General features: G+C 36.4%; 1 protein-coding gene across 1 annotated transcript in view; it reads right to left on the bottom strand.

Moving 5' to 3' along the window:
• Window positions 1–3,063: 3,063 nt before the first annotated feature.
• Window positions 3,064–20,813, bottom strand: part of SMC2 (structural maintenance of chromosomes 2) — a 58,405-nt gene continuing 40,655 nt past the window's right edge. The window contains exons 20-25 of the mRNA XM_059657524.1: window positions 20,362–20,556; window positions 17,613–17,813; window positions 14,152–14,268; window positions 12,032–12,192; window positions 8,292–8,439; window positions 3,064–7,299 (exon numbers count right to left, since the gene is read on the bottom strand). Of these exons, the coding sequence (XP_059513507.1) occupies window positions 7,141–7,299; window positions 8,292–8,439; window positions 12,032–12,192; window positions 14,152–14,268; window positions 17,613–17,813; window positions 20,362–20,556 (981 nt within the window). The 3' untranslated portion in view covers window positions 3,064–7,140. The remainder of the gene's footprint in view (window positions 7,300–8,291; window positions 8,440–12,031; window positions 12,193–14,151; window positions 14,269–17,612; window positions 17,814–20,361; window positions 20,557–20,813) is intronic.

The raw sequence follows: 20,813 nt of genomic DNA, 5'->3' as shown, positions 1-20,813 counted from the left end.
CTAAGGGACTTACATGATTTTTTTCCAATTAGTTTACTTTCAATATCATTTTGTATTGGTTTCAGGTGTACAGAATAGTGGTTAGACAATCATATACTTTACCAAGTGTTCCCCTCGATAGTACCCACCTGGCACCACAGTCACTGAAATATTATTGACTGTATTCCCTATGCTGTACTTTACATCCCCGTGGCTGTTCTGTAACTGCCGATTTGTGTTTCTTAATCCCTTCACCTCCTTCACCCAGTCCCCCAACACTCTTCCCCTACAGCAACCAGCAGTCTGCTCTCTGTGTCTGAGTTTGTTTCAATTTTGTTCGTTTATTTTGTCCTTTAGATTCCACATATAAGTGAAATATGGTATGTCTTTCTCTGACTTAGTTTATTGAGTACAAGACCCTCTAGATCCATCCATTCTGTCTCAAATGGTAAGACTCATTTTTTTTTTTATTGTTGAGTAATACTCCATTGTGTAAATGTACCACTAATCTACTGATGGGTACTTGGGATTGCCTCCATGTCTTGGCTATTGTAAATGACACTGCAATGAACATAGGGGTGCATATATTTTTTCAAATTAGTGTTGTGGGTTTCTTCAGATACATGACCCAGAAGTGGAATTGCTGGGTTATAGGCAGTTCTTTTTAGTTTTTTGAGGAGCCTCCATACTGTTTTCTGCAGTAGCTATATCAGTCTGCATTCCCCTCAACAGTGCACAGGGTTCCCTTTTCTCCACATCCTCACCAACACCCGTTTGCTGATTTATTGATGGTAGTCATTTTGACAGATGTGAGGTGATGTCTCATTACCATTTTAATTTGCATTTCTTTGATGATTAGTGACACAGAACACACACACACACACACACACATACCCACCCACCTACCCACCCTGGGAATAAATTTAACCAGGGAGGTAAAAGACCTGTACTCAAAAAAAATTATAAGATACTGAAGAAACTGAAGATTCAAATAAATGGAAGGATATGCCACCCTCATTGATAGGAAGAATTAATAACACTAAAATATCCATATTACCCAAAGCAATCTGTAAATTGAACACAATTTGTATCAAAATATCACTGGTGTATTTCACAGAACTAGAACAAATAATTCAAAAAAATTTATGGAGCCACAAATAACCTGAATAGCTTCTGCAATTTTGAGAAGGAACAAAGTAGGTTTCACACTACCTGATATCCAACTATACAAGGCCGTAGTAATCAAAACAGCATAGTACTGGCATAAAAAGACGTACATATAGATCAATGGAACAGAATAGAGTGCCCCGACGAAACCCGCATCTGTCAATTAACCTTAGACGAAATAAGAGCATACAAGGGAGTAAAATTTTGTCTTTGATTAAAGTTGAAAGATGTGGGAAAAAAACCACAAAACAAAACAATAAATTTACTCAGTATTGATGTAACTGAAAAAAAAAAATAAAGTTGAAAGATGTGAAATCAAAACCTGAACTTTGGAGCACAAGTTTAGACAATTTACATAATTTTCATGCCTATAAAAATAAAACAGGAAGTACTGGATAGAATGTATATAATAGGACATCGATTGCTTTAATTCTTTGGAGGAAAAATCTCCAGCATGAGGTCTCTGCTTTTAAATTTTTACCGAGAGACTTTTACTACCGCGGGCATAAGACAAAATCCTAATAGTGACTTTTCAGGTCAAACATTCTCCTTCTAGTCAGTTTGCTAATCCAGTGTGGTACATGAACTAAATACAAATACCATGGTCTGTTCCATGTTTAATTTTTATGATCCTGCTCATTTATTAAGCAAATAATCTTTGAGATGAAGGGATTAATAGGCTATGGTATGGGCTCTAAAAAGACACACTCAGCTGTTTATTAGAACTAAGACACATGTTCAGTTCCTACTATTATGGAATACTTGGTGCCTTATGCAAAGGGGTGGACACAGAAGGACCTGAAGAGGTGGTGACTTTTGAGTAGATGCTTAAAGGATGGGCACACTGTTGCTAGGAATGGAATAGAGTGACTTTCGCATTGACTGTAGAGACAAAGCTGTGTTCAGAGTGGCCACTGTTGCAGACTGAGTGGAATACAGGTTCCATAAAGGCAGTTAGTTTAAGATAGAATGGGACTCCACAAAGTGGGAGATTGGAGGGCTTAGAATGTCATTCTGTTTGAACAGGTAGTAGTGTGCATTAGGTCCAATACACAGAATGGAGCAAGGATGAGCTTCAAGTTCGAGAGAACTTTAGAAAATGCTTAGTGGCCATCAAGTAACAAAGCTCATCTTATAAACCACATACAAAAGATTGTCTTGTAAGGACATGTAAAGCCTCAATTCGTTGAAGACAACACTGGTCCTTAACTGGAGGCAAGAAAAGGACAGCTTCTTACCATTCTGAAGTTTAAGGATTAGTTGCCATACTGTCTCACCAGATTGGCATAAAATGATCCACTAGCATGAGCCTTAGAACTAAACTGCAACCTTTTTCTCTACAATATATTTAAATCTCTCTCTCCTTGCTCCCACCCATGCATGATCAGGGTCTATGCAAGGCATAATGGGAATGCTATCTCGGCTCCAGGCACAAACCCAAGAGTGTACCTAACTCGGAGCTTGCTATAATGGCTAAGAGTACGGGCTCTTCAGCCAGTCTGAGTTTAAATCCTGCCCAAGTGCCCACTGCCCCAGCCACTTCCTAGTTTCCCATCCAGAGTTGAGAATGTGTAGTTGAGAATGTATAGTATTAGATAATTTAATATTCTTTCTTGATACTAAGAACAAAATGAGACAATAGCTTCTTAAAAGTTAGTTGCAAAGTGGAATTTGAACCATACCAATGAAGTTCTCATACTCTAACATTAAAACCCACTGGTCTTCACTATACTTATAATGGCTGTTTCACCCAGGCAGGATTTTCTAACGTTGCACATTGGAGGGTGGAAAATACCATTCACCAGGCGATGCAGATCTTCAAAATGTTAACATATTTCATAATACAATATTTAAAAACCCCATTACTATTACTACCAGTTATGAGAAAAGTTTTTTTTTAAATTGTTTTTATTAGAGAGACTGAGAGAGGGAGAGATAGAAACATGGAGAGAGAAACATCAATAGCTATTGGCTGCCTCCTGCACACCCCCTGCTGGGGATCGAGCACACAACCTGGGCATGTGCCCTGACCAAAAGTCAAACCTGCAACCTCCTGGTGCATGGGCTGATGCTCAACCACTGAGCCACACCGCCAGGGCAAGAAAAGTCTTTTAAGTATTGAGAAGATGTCAAGTTCACAATGATGAATACAAGCTTGCCAAAATTCTAACTTTCACTTGAAAGCTACAATTTTCTTACTTGCAACAGATATGTCAGGTTCTTATGGCAGACTGACTTTGTTCAGTTTTGAGAAATGTCTACCAAATACCATAGACTTAATAACCATATTTGTCTTAGTCTTATGTTCAAGTAAAAATGGTATTCCGTGGGGAAAAATAAAGAAGTGGATACTTCAGACCCCAAGTGACATAATTGCATTTTTGCAAAATACACATCATGATTTGGTATGCAGAAGTGCTTATACATAATTCCCATTTTGTCATTCCAATTATTATAGCCATGTACTCAGCAGGTTGATATAAAAAATGATTTGTACAGTTCCATCAGACACTCTGAAGTGAAACTGCCATTCAAAATATTCGGATACACGACCATGAAAACGGCACAGTCCTACCAGTAGTTTGTGCTGTGATGCCTTTACACGCGTGTGAAGGGTCAGTGTTTGTTTCTCTGTGTAAATATCTGTCAGTACCATCTGTTGAAAACAACTTGAAAATGGCTTATCTTTTATAGATGATGTTAGATTCAATTTGCTAATATTTTCAGAATTTTTGTTTGCGGACTACAGCCCTATAATTTTGTTTGTAATGTCTTTGTCGAGTTTTTGTATTAGAGTAACACTGGTCTCACAAAACAAGTTGGAGGTATTCCCTCTCCATCTGTTTTCTATAAGACATTGTGTAACACTGATGTTATTTCTTCCTTGAATGGTAAAATTTACAAGTAAAACCATATAATATTGGAGTTCTCTTTGTGGGAAGATAATTTTCAACTGCATTAACAGATGTGAGGCTATTCAGGTTTTCTATATCCTTGTGCCAGTTTTGGTGAGTTTTATTTTTCTAATAGTTTTTCAATCTTGTCCAAATTATTGAAGTTAATGGCATAAAAATGGTCATGATTTTGTATCCTTTGGGTAAGGATCCAGAGTGGCAACTCTGATTTCATTCCTGATACTAGTGGTTTCTACTCTCTCTGGTTTCCTTGGTCAAATTAGAGATATTCCAATGTTGTTGCTCTTTTGAGAACTAGATGTTGGTTTCATTGATTTTTTTTCTCTCCACTGTTTTTGTTTTCATGTTGCTGATTTCTACCCTTTATTTTATTTCCATTTAATTTGAGTTTACTTTGTTCTTATCTTAAAGATATAACTTAAAGTAGAACCTTACACCACTGAATTTGTACCTCATTGTTTTCTAAGAGAAGCATTTAAATCTATCATTTTCTTTCTAATTTTTTAAAAATTAAAATGATATACCCTGACCATAACAAAATTAAACTAACAATCAGTTAAGAAAAAACTACCTGGAAAACTCCCATTGTAATTGAAAGTTAAATACACTCCAAAAAATTAAAAACATTTCCCAATTCATTACCCTGGAACCAAATAAAGGCCGTAAAAAAAAAAAAAGCCTACAGACCAATGCCACTCATGAAAACATAAGTGTCATGACCAAATTATTAGCAAATTGAATCCAGCATTACATAAAAAGAACTAGACAATAGGAGCAAGTGGGGGTTATTCCCAGGACACAAGGCTGGTTTAATAGTAAAGAAATTAAGCAAGCTAATTCGTAATAGTAACGCGCTATAAAGAAGTTACATGATAAAAAAGAAATAAAGCTGCCCTGACTGAAGCTGACATGACTCTGGGAACCCCACCACATTGGAAGAGGGATTCTCAAGTTTGTTCTTTTGCATTTGTTGTTAGTGTACTTGAAATGCTAAAACTAAAAAACTGTCTTCAAACGTTTGAGATTCTTCCTCTAGATAATTCACATGTTGTACATCCTGCTCATGTAGGTACCCTTTAAATGTGTTATGTACAAATACAAATGTTCAGGCTGTCAGGCAGTAGTACCTCATAGATTCTGGAGACCAACTGCCAGCATTGGTATCTTGGCTCTGCCACTGAACTGTGTTATCACTGTGGGCAAGTTTAACTTCTCTGCTCAATTCAGTTTCCTCCATTACATAATCCTGACAACAGTACTGAGTCCACTGGGTCATTAATGGATTAAAAATGAAAATATGTGCATGTGAGAATAGTGTCTAATATATAGATAGAGCACACTAAATATTACATTATTGCGGATGTATGAAATAATGTCCCCATCCTACTTAATGTCCTCCCTCTAATCAAAGAATGACATTACTTACAAAAATTTAATGTTTGAGGATTTTCATCAAAGAGCAAATGACAAAAATTAGGAAAGCAAACAAATAGATAATTTGTAGCAAAGGAAAGAAAATTAGTACACATGGCAACAATACTCACCCCACGGGTTATTTACACAATACTAGTTAAATAACAATGAAGTGCCATTTTATAACTAGTAAGTTGTAAGTATTAAAATTAACAGCCTTGCTGACTAGGCTGTGGCCAACAGGTATACTATATTGTGACAGTGTAAACTGTTTTGGCAAATAATTTGCAATGCATTTGAGAGAAAATAAAAATTTTCTTATGTCTGTTCTATGTGATATTGGGCTTCCTGTAACTCAGCATTTACTAGTACTCCCCTAGCCTCCCACAGTAGTCAGGACTAATTCCTGATTCAATCCTTTTCAAGGTATCCCATAATTTCAGTTACCTGAGTGCTATCTGACATCCTCACATATGTATAAAAATGAAGAATGAAAAATATTAAACCCATGACCAAGAAGTATGAGCATATATTAGGGAAAGGAAAAACAAAGGAATTTAGAACTGAAATATGAAGGGATGTGGGATCAAAATAATATACCCAAGATCAGATGAGATCATGTCAGAGCTTTCAAGATTCAGAGTTTGGAGACACTGGTGATAATATACCTATAGACATTAACAACTATTCTTAGGTTGTTTGTCAGCACGATCTTTTGAACTGGAGAGTAGAAGACACTAAGAAACAATCAAATTTTGAGTTCTTTTGGTTAAACAGATGGATCTAATTTATTTACAAATATCTTAGACTGAAGAAAAAGGTAAATTTTATTTGGTCTGTTGGCTTCTACATTCACATCCAACAATAGATTGTTATTGATTAGATTATGAAAAGGCTGACAGAAGTATTGGGAGACTTCAGATAAACTTGCACCAGAGAGCAGCAAGCAACATACCTTTCTCCTAAACTCCTACAGAAATATTTATAAAGATTTTTAAAAAATGTACGCATATACAGATCAATTACTGAGCATCTAGAAACATGATATTCAAACATCACAAAGTGGGAAATAGGTCTTGATTTCTGTCATTTGAGTCTGAATCAGGGATCTAGCATTGTGTTCTCAAGAAACTAACCACAAATAGCTCAGAATGTGCCTAACACCTTGCTCTGTGTTCCCGCTGTTGGTCCAGCTCCTTGCTTTTTTATTCTTCCTTACCTAATGACTTTATTAGCAATAGAAAATACATTAATATTATCTTAGGAATTAATATTATCTTAGGAATTAAACTAAAAGCTGATTATCAGCTATATTTATCCCATAATCTAATTTTACCTGTTTCTTTGTATTTTTGCTTTTACAAACGGGATTTCCCACCAAACAGGTATCTCAGGCTCCCTACTCTACAAGACTTGTGTAAGAAAAATAATTGATGACATGCATAAAATCACAATCACAGTAATTGGGCCATAGTTAAACTAAGAAAAGAGAAATCATGTTCATTTATAAGTGATTATATATGGGAAGAGAAAATATGGATCAAGTAATAAAAAACATTAAATCTTTATATAAACAAATGAGATAAATCCCAGGTTCTGAAAAAGTCTGTTTAAAAAGCAGGTGAAGGTGAAGAAGTGAATTCATACTTTAAACTTCCACCTGTGATCACTTGGGTCCTTTCGCCTTGGCCTTGGTTTCCTTTGGGACCTTTCCACTCTGACACTGAGTAAATCTGGCTACTGTAGAAACACCATCCACAAACTTGGTTTTGAAAAGGACGTTTGCATTGTTGAACATACCTTCCTTTAGGGACACCACAATGAACTTAAGGGAAATAAAAAAAAGCATAAAAGATACTTTTTATTATATTCTTAAAGAAGTTCACTTTTTAAAACTAATGAGGTTAAATAATTATTTGGAGATACTTTGATTCTTTAAACTCACACCCTCAAATGTAGGTAGCAACTAGTTATAATATTAGACATCTAAGTTTATTAGACATCTAAGCTTATTCTAGCTTTTCATATTTGTTTTGAGAGCCTCTTAATTTTACCTTGATGGCTTCATTATCCAGGTTTACATTTCCTGCTGCTTGACAGCTTGTTGGGCTTCTGTAGCTGACAACTATTTTGTTGTTAGCTCTAAATGCCCTAGTGAAATATTTTAATACTACCAAGGTCTGAAGTTCCTACAGCATTTCCACGAGCTCAAATGGAACATTTATATTTGTATAATTAATAGGTACTAATTCACTGTTGTCTGCAAATAAGTGCCATAATAAATAGTCTATGATAACTATGGTAAGTGAAGACCCAAGTTGTATAATGCATGATCTATAAACCATATTTGGCAGCCCCAGTTCAACACAAACAAACGGTTCTTAACTTAAAGGGGCTGCCTCTACTGTCTAGCCAGGAGAAATAAAGAGTACCCTACCAAGTGCCACATGATGTTCTGATACCTAGGTATGTATCTCTGAAACATGTTTGTTCTGGCTGCACCTCTGGCAGCTATCTAGAAAAATAATTACATTTAAACCTAAATTAATTCCTAACTATATTAGATTCTCCTTCATGCTACCACCATTGTAATGTCTGACTTTTTCTTTAATAGGAGACCAAACTCAACTCTTTCATTCTAAACCCATCTGAATATTAATAAATATTTAAAGAAATATACAATGCTTTAATATTCCTCAATTTTAAGTATCTTATTAATGGTGACCACTACTAAAGAATAGTTTCAGAAAAACAAATACTAATACTCAGACTTTCTTTATCCTTTTTAAAAATGAAGACATTCTGTCTGGTTCTTACCTGAGAATGTGTGAAATGAGTACGCAGCATCTGCCCAATGTTCTGGGTGTGAGAAAGATCCAGGGCTGCATCGACCTCATCCAGGATGTAAATTGGAGCAGGTTTGAAGAGGAGCATGGACAATATTAATGACAAAGCCACCAATGACCTAAGAAAAGTGTACAGAAAGCTGTCAAAACTTGATTTTTACCACTTTTTACCAAAGAACTGAAGCAAATCTGCTATGCTCTTATTATGATGCCAGAAGCCAGTTCCAGCATGTCATAATTGCAAGAGTTTCATCGAAAGGTTGATGAAACTTGGGGACTCAACAAGGGCTGAGTCACATATTTTGTCACCTGTTGGGAATGGCTAAAGGCATTTCCCTAATCCTGAAAAGCAGCAGTTCTCAACCTGTGGGCTGCGACCCCTTTGGGGGTCGAACGACCCTTTCACAGGGGTTGCCTAAGACCATCGGAAAACACATATATAATTACATAGTTTTTGTGATTAATCACTATGCTTTAATTATGTTCAATTTGTAACAATGAGATTGGGGGTCACCACAATATGAGGAACTGTATTAAAGGGTCACGGCATTAGGAAGGTTGAGAACCACTGCAAAAGGGATGACTGCTGCCGAAACCGGTTTGGCTCAGTAGATAGAGCATCGGCTTGCGGACTGAAAGGTCCCGGGTTCGATTCCGGTTAAGGGCATGTACCTGGGTTGCGGGCACATCCCCAGTGGGGGATGTGCAGGAGGCAGCTGATCGATGTTTCTCTCATCGATGTTTCTGGCTCTCTATCTCTCTCCCTTCCTCTCTGTAAAAAAAAATCAATAAAATATATTTAAAAAAAAAAAAAAAAAAAAAAAGGGATGACTGCTTGCTGCCAGACAGCTCAGGGCATCTTAATTTACATGTTATTGCCTCCTATTGGCCAAACACCTGAATAGCCCTAGGCAAATTCTTCCAATCTGACAATGGGCTCTGTAAATGAAACCTGACCCTTTGATGTGTATAACTCTGCCTCGCCTCAGGACAATTTGTGTTAATAAAAAGCATGGGGTCCTGAGAGGAGGAGATCTTAGTTTCTTTAGCTAGGCTCCTCTGACCCCCAAATGCCTTTCAAAATTATGTTTCTTATTAAGTTACACACAGCCCTTCTCCAGATTGCTGAACCCTTCTAGATGCTGGAACAAGAACCCTGGCATTATGAAAAGTACAGATTTTAGCTAAGAGATAGCCACAGAAAAAAAGAACCTTAGGTTTCAAACTTCAACACTTGTATCAAAATGTCTTTCATTTTAAGCCTTTCATTTTTTTCCTTTCCCCAGTGAGTTTTATTTTTAGAACAGGTTTACTGGTATATTCTTCTTTCCAAATAATTAGGACATCATATTCGGCACCTATCTTTAAGAAAACATACTAAGTGTTAATAGTTTACTTCCTTCCACAATTGCATTAGATGCCTAGGTGGCAGATGAGTGAGGGCTACATACACTTGTTAAGTAACAGCTACTGTCTTGGTAACAGTGTAACTCGCTTAGGTGCCCTCTTTCAAACTTTTACTATGTATGCATACATGTGCACACACAAAGTCTATCCACTTTTTATTGGCACATTTGAGTACGTTGAACAGATTATGGCCCATTACTCCAAGTACTTCACAGTGCCAGAGGTTTAAGGAACCCTTAAGGGATGGTTAATTCTGTCAACTTTATTGAGTCACAGGATGCCCAGAGGTCTGGCTAAACGTCATTTCTGGATGAAATCAGCATTTGAATGGGAACTCAGTAATGCAGTCTGCCCACCACAATGTGTGTGGACAGTAGTCAGTCCGCTGAGGGCCTGAATAGTAAAAAGGTAGAGGAAAGAATTCTTCCCTCCCTGCTGATTACTTGAGTTGGGACATGAATATTTCTGCCCTGGCTGCTCCTGGTTCTCAGGTCTTCACACTCAGACTGAAATACCACTGGCTTTCTTGGGTCTCTAGTTTGCAAATAGCAAACGGTGGGACTTCTCAGCCTCCACAATAAAATGAGCCAATTCCTTATAATAAATCTCTCTCTCTCTCTCTCTCTCTCAATATATATATATATATATATATATATATATATATATATATATATACTCCTATTTGTGTATATAGGAGTGACACCCATGCTTAGATTCTGCAGCTCTTTTAAAGTTCTCTTCTAGCTAACCATTCCCTTTAACTGGTAGCTATTTTCATTCTAATCTGGTATAAAGAACTGTAATAATTTGTATTTTAATACAAAATATAATTATTCAACATTAGAAAATTACAAGAGAATGTGTAACACACTTTTTCTATAATATCAAATATCTCCTATATGCAGCACTAGAATGAACTGCCACTTTAATGCTTACTGTATTCCAGTAGATATTTATTAAGAAACAGGTGGGGAAAATGTGCACAAGCAGAGGGGGTCTAGGAGGTGAAATCAAAATGTCTAGCAAAGAAAATGAATGAACGGTACAATAAAAAACAAGTAACAGAGTGAAATGTGCCTCTATGGCAGGTAGCTGAGGTCATTCTAACAACTTAAAATTATTTTCCATTTGCTTCCTCTGTGCCAAATGTTTAAGGCATTGAGTTTTAGAAAAATAAAAAACCCACACCAGAGGTTAAACTACTTTGCTGAATATTGGTACTGTTACAAATAATTTTATCCTCATCTTAATTATGGAAATAATTTTTAGATCCTAATAAAATAAACATGCATTTTATATTTTCCTCAAAATATTTTCTAGGACTTTGGCAAAAACAGATGACTAGGATCTAAACTGTGGAATTCAATTTTGGTTGACAGGCAATAGAAAAAAATTATGAATTTTATTAATGAAAAATAGGGCTTGCTATTTTAATAAAAACGACAAAGGATTTCATAAGGAAATTAACAGGTCTTTCTTAGTATTTTCCATGTACATAAGAGTAACATGGCATTCTGGGGCATGTGAGAATAATTCAAGGACTATGGACTATACCTCTTGCGGGAGAAATATTAATAACCAACCATCTTCAATTATGTAAACATTCAATCACAATTTTGTCTTAGGAAGTTTTAATTACTTGGTTCTCTGCAGGTAAGGAGTCAGGCCATATGACCGTATCAATTTCTCCTGGTACTGACTGACTGAATCACCATGCTGCACACTGTTATTGTGTTGTTCAGAGTCTCAGTTTTGTTGTCTTTCTTTAAAGAGTGTTGGATCTTGTTCTGAGAACCAATTAAGTTACATGCAGATCAGCTTTATTCTTCAAGGCCTGCAGTGACCTTTGCTAAGGTGCAGCTATAGTAGCCTTCACTTAAGGGATAATACAGACTTAATTCTAATCCTTGTTTCCTGAATTTAGTGAGACTACTGGGCTTTGTGTGGATTTCTCTCACTGCACCTGCATTCCAGAAATTGCTCCCAGGAAGAAAGCTGGGGTACATATTCCGGACTACTCATTTTCTAATATCTGAAAATAATTGTTTTTCATCTTTTTTATCTAGGTTTCGAGTTCATTATTCTTACATTTTTGCCTACCATTTTAACTAAATGTTTTAACTAAAATGTTTTAGTCCAAGCATGTCAAACTCGCAGCTGGCAGGTAGTCTTACATAATAGGCTCCTTAAATTCTATACACAAAGAGAGTTAAACGCTGCAAACTGAAATAAGTGGTAGACAATGAGATGATGGGCAATAATAAGAGTAATTAGTAATTATAATGAACCTAAGGGATTACTCACCTCTGACCACCACTAAGTTCAGTTAGGTTTTCTTTCCAAGTATTTCCTAAGGCAACCTTGAACTCCAGACCATCCAACACGGTTTGCCCCTCTGGTGGTGCAAGCATAGCATTAGCACCAGGCAAAAGAGTAGAAAAAATAGACCCAAAGTCCTTGTTCACCTGGGAAAAAAAGAAGATATTAAAATACGATAGTTTCCTAAAATATCAAATATTGACAGGTGTATATGTAACCCAACAATGCATTTTGCTGTTACTCTAACCAGGGTTGACAAATTATGGCCCATATGACAAATCTAGCAATACCCATTCAATTATGTATTTTCTATGGCTGCAAGCACTAAAACAATGTAGTCTAGTAGTTGCAACAGAGAGTATTTGGCGCTCACACACACACAAAAAATATTATATGTCCCTTTACAGAAAGTTTATTACCTGTTCTAACTTCCAGAGGGACCTAGAGGCTATACCTCAACTCTACCCTGAAGTTTTGTGGGCTATCATACAGGAATCCTCAGACACATGACTGTACATAATAGGAGATTCAACTTGTGGTTAGAGAAGCAAAAATAAAACAATCTCTTTTTGCCACAAAATGTTCTCTTATAAAACTTGTTTTCTGTTGAATGGTATGGTAAGATGGCCCTGTGGTTATCAGCTAACCTTAAAAACCTAGGATGATCAGGGTGGCTCTAGGAGAAAGAGGCCTGAAATTAAACCACCAGACCTGCTCAAAGTGTTGAATGGTTCTTTCTATGCTTCTTCTCATAGCCAACAAAGTTGAGGTGGCAAAGGGTGGGAATAGCATTCAAATTCAAGAGAAAGAGGCTAAAGAAGCTGTTTGGCTTATCTTCATCAAGGCACAGTAGGAGATTACAGAGATTTAGGGCCAATAGGGTAGCTTATAATTGGGTAATTTTTGTGCATACACACTTAATGATTTGAGAATTTGGCCATCTGTTCTCAAAGACATGACTAATAACCTTAGAGAGTTCAGACAAATTTGAGGGTGTATACACACACACACACACGCGCGGTCTTGACACCCAGGTTCTCTAGGGAAATCTCCAAATTCAAATAAAGGCAAATATATTTCTCATGAGTATTTTTAGTAATAAGGAAATCTTAGACACAGCAGTGCTCCTGAATGTAGATTTACTAAGATTGCATATTTTAAGAGCAACTATACACATGCTAAATAATAATCTACAGGGAAGTGAAAATAAATGAGAATCCTTGAAATCTTCCAAAGTTGTCATAAAACAAAAATGGTAATTGGGATTTTTAAAGTAAAGAGTCCAGTAAAAGAGAATATCAAACTTCCTTGTTTACTGCCCAGTTGTTAAAGAATAAAGGTGATAGTAGTTAGGCATAAAAGGCAGTTTTAACTTGGGTACTAATTTAGAAAAAAAAACACACCCAGTTTTTCTACCTTTTGGCTATATGATCTTTGTAGGCTATTTCATTTTTGTAAGCTCTGGTTTCTTCATGAATTAAGTAGGGATAATAACTGCCAAAGTTATGGAATTGTTTTAAGATAATTCATTTAAAATTAACAGTTAATTTTTAATACGTGTTAATAATACTTATTAATTTGTAAGTGGTAAGGAATGTGCAAATCTTACTATGGAAACATTCTTAGAGCTATCATTTGACCTCTGAGTTTGGGCAAGAAGAACAAGGGAGGGTAGAATTGAAGGAGCCCAGGGAGAGCTTCCCAACAATCAGATTCCCGATGAGAAAATAATACTGCTCCAATCTCGAGCAGAGGGTGAGCGGGCAGTATCTGAGGTTTCTTCCAAATATAAGAGCCTGTGATCTCATGGGAAGGAAATAGGACAAGTAGTGTCCCCTTTAACAGGGTAATAAAGAATTAGGAAATATTATAATCTAGGCACCAGAGAAGTAGACTAAGAGAGAATGATGGGATGACACACACTTACCTTTGCAAGTCCTTTAGGACAAAATGCCTGAGGTCTACGAGGTTTTAAATTAGTATGCGCAATACCTCCTCCAAACACAAACCAGCCATTTCCAGTTCAACTGAGAGTATAACCTATTGCCAGCATTCTTCATCTTTGCCTCACATAGAATAAATGATACTAGTTTTGGTTCAAATACCTTTTGCCAAGCAATGTTCAGGGCTTGGTTTTTCTTCTGGTCAAGGTCTTCTATAGTTGCAAGTATTTTGGATTTGTCATTTTCTACAATTCTCTTCTTCTTCATCAAGTCATTATACTAATAAGATAAAAAAAAAAACATACTTTTTGGAAAAACAAAATTTTCTATTTCTATTCTAGAATTCAGTCAGGAATAAAGAGCTTTCATTATTTTGTATACATTATATTATATACGCTCTTATTTACCAAAAAGATATATATAGTGTATTAATAGTTATATTTACTTTCCAATAGTTACATTTACTTTCCTTATAATTGGTTTAAATTATATCACCTATATGTAAAATTTAGTTATTATAGATGAGAATTTGTAGGACAAGCACCTAAAATATTTTGACTCCACTAATATTCCCTTTCTAATATTCTAGAAGCCAAGACACAAAGAAAAATATGTCATATGTAAACTCAAAAGTAGCCCTGCATGCTTTCTTTTTAAAGTTAATCTCAGCAGTGACACAAAATTTCACTTCTTCACCATGATATACAAATGCTACATCATCTGGCCTTTATTTATCTCTCTTTTTGATATCACACTCTTCTCCAGGCAGGCTGCAGCCATATGGTCTTTCTTCAGGTCCTTGAACATACACCAGGTGTACTGGTTAATAATGCGGATTTTGTAATCACAGGAAACACAAAAATTTTAAGAGAAACATCAAAAGTGCTTTACTCAAAGTAATGTCCATCGCTAGCTCCATATTTCCCCCATCTTTCAGGTAATTTGTGGATACTGTCCCAATAGAACTTTTCTTGTTTTGAGGCAAACCATTCAGAGACCCAATTTTCCACTTCTTCGTATATTTTGAAGTGCCGCTCAGAAAGTGAGTGTGCCATCCATCGGAACAAGTGGGAATCTAAGGAGCAAGGTCTGGTGAATACGGCGGGTGGGTTAATACTTCCCAGGCAAGGTCTTTTAACATGTCTTTAACTGGTTTTGAAGTGTGTGATGGTGCGTCATCATGAAGCAAAATTACTTTGTCGTGTCATCTGGCACATTCTGGTCATTTTACAATCAAAGCGTGGTTCAAATTGATTATTTGTTGTTGGTAGCCATCAGTATTAACAGTTTCACATCATAATACACCACACCTTTCTGATCCCACCAACCACAGAGCATTGTCTTCTTTCCGAAGTGATTTGGCCTTGCAGTCGATGTTGCTGGTTGACCTGGATCAACCCATGATTTTGTGCTTTTGGGATTCTCTAAATAAATCCACTTTTCATCACCAGTCACAATTCGATGCAAAAAGACTTTCTTTGGTGCCACTGAAGCAACATTTTACTGATGACTTTTCGGTTTTCCATTTGTCTTCAGTTGGATGTGGCACCCATTTTCCTTCCTTTAAAATCTTTCCCATTGCTTGTAAATGATCAGAAATTGTTTGCTGAGCAACGTTTAATCTTTCTGCAAGTTGTTTTTGAGTTTGGCACCCATCTTCATCCAATAATGCTTGCAATTGTTGGTCTTCAAACTTTTTCGGTTGACCTGGATGTTCTTTGTCTTTCACATCGAAATGATCCCTTTTAAAGCCTTTAAACCAGCGTTCACAAGTATCTTGAGATGGAGCATGTTCACCATAAGCATCCCGAAGTATTCAATAACTTTCAGCAGCACTTTTCTTCAAAATAATGAATTAAAACTTCCCGCAAATGCTTTCTTTGGGCACGAAATTTGACATTTTTAAATGTAAAAATATCTGATGTTAACACCTTCAGAAAATGTGACATAGCAGTTTTAAACCTTGCTGTCAATACGACAAAATAGCATATATATCAAATCACATATACACTGAGTGGCCAGATTATTATGACCACCCCATCAGTACAATGAAGTGAATTAGTTATGCAAATAATAAAAATAATAAAACCTTGGGAGTATTTGCTTAGGAAGTTTTCAATATTCAGTATTTTTGGTCATAATAATCTGGCCACTCAGTGTATATCAACATATGTGTAACTCCATCTAGTGAAAAAAGTCCGCATTATTAACCGGTATACCTGGTAAACTCACTGTAGCCTGATCTCTCTTCCTGAACATTTTTCCTCTACATCTGACCTAATTGGTGTCTCAAGTTTCAGCTCAACATCACATCTTCACTGGCCTTTCCTGGTTAATGGATAAATTTTCTGGAAAAAAATTTGAGGTAGGCTGGCTGCAAAGGGATAATTATACCATGAGTAGCAGAACTTCCTAAAAAGCCTCACATTTCAAGGCCCTTAAAAGCTCCAGCCAGTCCTGCTAGCATCCTGGATGCTCCTCTTCTTTATGGCCAAACTCCTCAAACCTCTTTCCATGTTTTTATCTTATTCCTTGCATAATTCCATGTAGTAGTTTCTTATGTAGACAGACACAAAATACACCAACAAAAGGCCATCTGTTGACCAATAATAGAGCTTTCCTCTCTGGAAAGGAGATGGAAGTTGATGAATTCTTTTAAAAAATATTAGACCCAGTAATCATTATCTAATAAAAGCGAACATGTTTCATGATGTTCCGCAGCACAAGTTCAGGCTAACAATTTACTTCCCCAGTACACTGCAAAGCTTTAATGGAGAAATGAAAACCAGCAGGAACATTTTATAGAAATCACAACATGCACATTATTAGCCTGTTTGTATGTCAACAGTTTTGTGGTGTTGTTATTAAACTCATTAGAGCAAAATTTCTTAAAAGTAATTGAGCTCATCCTAAGTATTATCAGTTTTACAGAGCTCTCATTAACTCCATCATACAAATTCAAATGAAATTTTGTAGAATTAAAGAAGGTATAGGGCATAATATAAAATTACTCTGACTGCTAGTCAAGAATAGGGCTTGCTTTCCCCTCTGGATTTTCCTAGGGACATGGCTGACTATAAATGTTTTGTCAGAGTAGGGGAGATGGATAACATTATAGAGCAACTGAGAGCATTACATAGAAAATACTGCTGGAATTACAGATTAGGAAAACACTGGTTACATATATAACAGTTTTAATCTCTATTTATATAATGTTTCCAGTATACACTGGAGATTGGTAAGGAGGCAGTATACCTTATTTTTCTTAGCCTCTCAAGGTAAGTGAAACAAATGGTAATAGCAATGTGAAGCGTTAACATGATCTGAAAGTATTTTTATTTATACCAAGAATAAGAGTAGAACATATTTATGACAAAAGGGCAAAGCCAGCAGAAAAGTCATTCAAGGTACAACAGAACGTATGAACAAAAGGTATTGCAAAAAGAATGAAATAAGAAAACAAAGAACTGAAAAGGGAGAAAAGGGAAACCGGGGAAAAAGCAAGTACCAAAGACATGAAGCAAAAGTTTGACCCTAAGAACCACCTCAGAGGTTATACAAAGCCATTGAGGCTACAATGCTATTCCTGTTCTAACATTGCCAGTCATAAGAAAATGACTTACCCGCTCTTCCGCTTCTGTTAGTACATTCATAGCTCTCATGTTGACATTTCTTCCTAGTTTTTCCTTCATTTCTTGCAACTTCTGAAGTCTCTGACCAGCTTCTTTTGGGTTATTAGTTTTGAAATCATAGGCACTATTGGGTAGTCCAAAGAGGTGTTTCTCTGCATTAATCCAGTCATAATCTTTCAACATTTTGGATACCTAGTCACATGATGAGAAGGATCTATCATTGTGTATAAAGCTACATTTAAATATTTACTAATTTTAAATCAAACACTTTGGAGGACACCACCACAATGACTCACTTGAAAAAATGAGGTTTACTGTTGACAGTGAACCAACCTATAGTAAATATGAGTATTTTTACCTGGGAGCCAGGCCCAAGAAATTAGGAAGTTTCTTTTTGTTTTTCTAAAAATATAATCTATTACTTAAGCATGATAATAAAGCCAACTCACAGAAATTTTTATAATGTATATGTATGTAAAACATTTCCATTGGAATGAAATGTAAATCAGATGAGGATTCTTAGATTTTACCAAATTCAATCATTGCTTAAAAAAAAAAAAAAAAAAAAAAAAGACAACCACCACCTGTGGCCCAACTGGTGTAGAATCAGTGGTTGAGTGTCGACACATGAACCAGGAGGTCACAATTCAATTCCCAGTCAGGGGGCATGCAGGAGGCAGCCAATCAATGATTCTCTCTCATCCTTAATGTTTCTATCTCTCTCCCTTTCTCTTTCTGCTGGGGTCCAACCCCAGCAGGTCCAGGGGTCCCCAAAGGTGTGGACGGAGTCGGCGAAGAAGGAATGACACGGAGGCAGCGTTCAGTTGATCAGCAGCCTAGCCAGGATCTCCAGCCAGGTTCTGTGTCCATGTTCTCTTGCCAGGTTCTCAGTCAGGTTCTCTTGCCATGTTCTATCCAGGTTCTGTAGCCAGGTTCTGTCTCTAGGATCTTCAGCCAGGTTCTCTCGCTAGGTTCTGTCTCGGTTCTGTGTCCTGTTGTCTTGTAACATCTGTATTTATACCAGTTGATTCCAATCCTATCAATCTCTATTCCAAAGGTTAGGGCGTTTCTTATCTCCATTCCAGGGAGTAAAGATTATGTAGCTTAAGCATGATTATTCGTAGTAAAGTGATTAATTACCCGCCTGGCACTTAGTTAAGGGGTTTTATTCCCTCCCTAACTTCAGGGGAAAATCCCTACCTGGGGAAACAGCCTTTCTCAGAGAGATGACCTTGGTTAAAACACATAGTGCCAAGAAGGTAAGCAAACATTTTAAGAACAGTATGCCATATATGCCAGGTCCCTTGAAACAGCAAGGATGGACCGGCTCCCAGCATCTTTCTATCTGAAATCAATAAAAACATACGAAAAAATGTAGTGTTTAAGGTTAGTTTTGACTAATAGAATAATATTTATAAATTTGTTTCTTTATTAATTCCCTGGGTATGGTCTCATCTCTAGGCCGTCTTCCCTACTGATACGTAAACTCTATGAAGGCATTCTGTGTACATGTTGCTCATCCTTTTATCTAGCATCTGATACTAGTTGGTAATAAATATTTGATAAACCATGTATTTCAAAGGATCATTGACTTTTTAGCAGTTCCACTTTCAGGTACCTTTCTTAACCGCCTTAACTGCAAATAAAATTCCCTACCAGTCACCAATACTAGCATTTTTAATGACCAAAAAGGCTAATGGGAAGTCAATACTAATAAAATATTAGGATATTATGATATGGCAATAAAAAAACTTTTTTAAAACCAAGTAATTAACCTAAATATGGCTCTTTCAGGGGGTGGAGAGACTGTTTTGTATACTGTGATCTTTTTGAAGTTAAATTTGTTGTACATTTATGATGGTAAAAAAAATTTAAAGGCACCAAACTGTTACATACTCGTAAGAAAACTTAATGGGTAAATTATTTAGACTAATGGATGCAGCCCATTAACCAAGCAATGAATTTCTCCAAAAGCGTGTATTTTCCTTAGGATACCTAAAACTGAGTGACCAAAAACAAAACAAAAAAACCTGAGATAACCCAGCCGGTGTGGCTCAGTGGTTGAGTGTTGACCTATGAACCAGGATGTCAGGGTTTGATTCCTGGTCAGGGCACATGCATGGGCTGTTGGTTTGATCCACAGTAGGGGGTATGCAGGGTGCAGCCAACCAATATTTCTCTTACTGATGTTCCTATCTCTCTATCCGATATCAATTAAAATACATTAAAAAGCAAACAAACCTAAACCCGAGATAATATAAAAAAGACAACTGTTTGGTAAAACGGTCAGATTTCAGATGAAGATGCAAAAATTGATTATCATGATCCTTAGACATCCAGAAGCCAATTAAGTTCAGAAGTTGCCTGTATGTACATTTCTGTGAGTCTTTAAATCCAATGTGAAATAAGGTAAAGAATATGTATTATTACTGCCAACACATTAGTAATAGTTTTATGAATACTGGGGAGGAAAAACCAGTCATTTGTATGGGAGACCATTAAATATGTGGTAAAAACACCTTGTAGATTAGTATGAATACCTGGAATTAAATATAAAAACATTTGTGCCATTGGTAAAAATGCATATCGCTGAGCAGTTAACGTAGTTTTAAAGCTTCAAAATTATGTTACACAGTAGTTCTGCCATTTATACTTAGTTCTTCATCCAGCAGTTTATTGGAATATCTCAATAACCCAGAAGCAAAAATATGACTAAGGGTAATAATGAATGCAAACATACCTTTGCAGCAGCATCTTCAGCTTCCCGTTTATGCTTGCTGATGTTGTGGTCCAGTTCCTTAATTTTAAGCTGAGACTCATTGTTTTGTTCCTTATGCTTTGCCACTTCTGCATATTTAGCTTTAATTACATTGTCCTGGGCTGTTATCACTTCTTTTTGCTTGGTCATCTCTTCTTGAGCTTTATTTAATGATTCCTGAAACAAATAATTAGACGATACATAGCAAGGATATAGGAGATATTTTTAGTTCACTAAAAGATCATCTAACAGCCTTCTGGGTAAGATAGCAATGTGACTACAGGCAGTAGTCACATACCCTCTATATATTATATCCCCATTAAAATGACTAATAAAACTTATACATAGAAAACTGGGATTTCCACTAGGAAAAAAAAGAGAGATGAGATGCAGTGATTATGCTGGAGGCAACAAAGTTTTTGCTGAATATAATG

Source organism: Myotis daubentonii, chromosome 11 (assembly GCF_963259705.1).
Source record: "Myotis daubentonii chromosome 11, mMyoDau2.1, whole genome shotgun sequence".
In the NCBI taxonomy this organism is placed as follows: domain Eukaryota; kingdom Metazoa; phylum Chordata; class Mammalia; order Chiroptera; family Vespertilionidae; genus Myotis; species Myotis daubentonii.
This window is presented reverse-complemented; position numbering and strand designations above follow the sequence as displayed.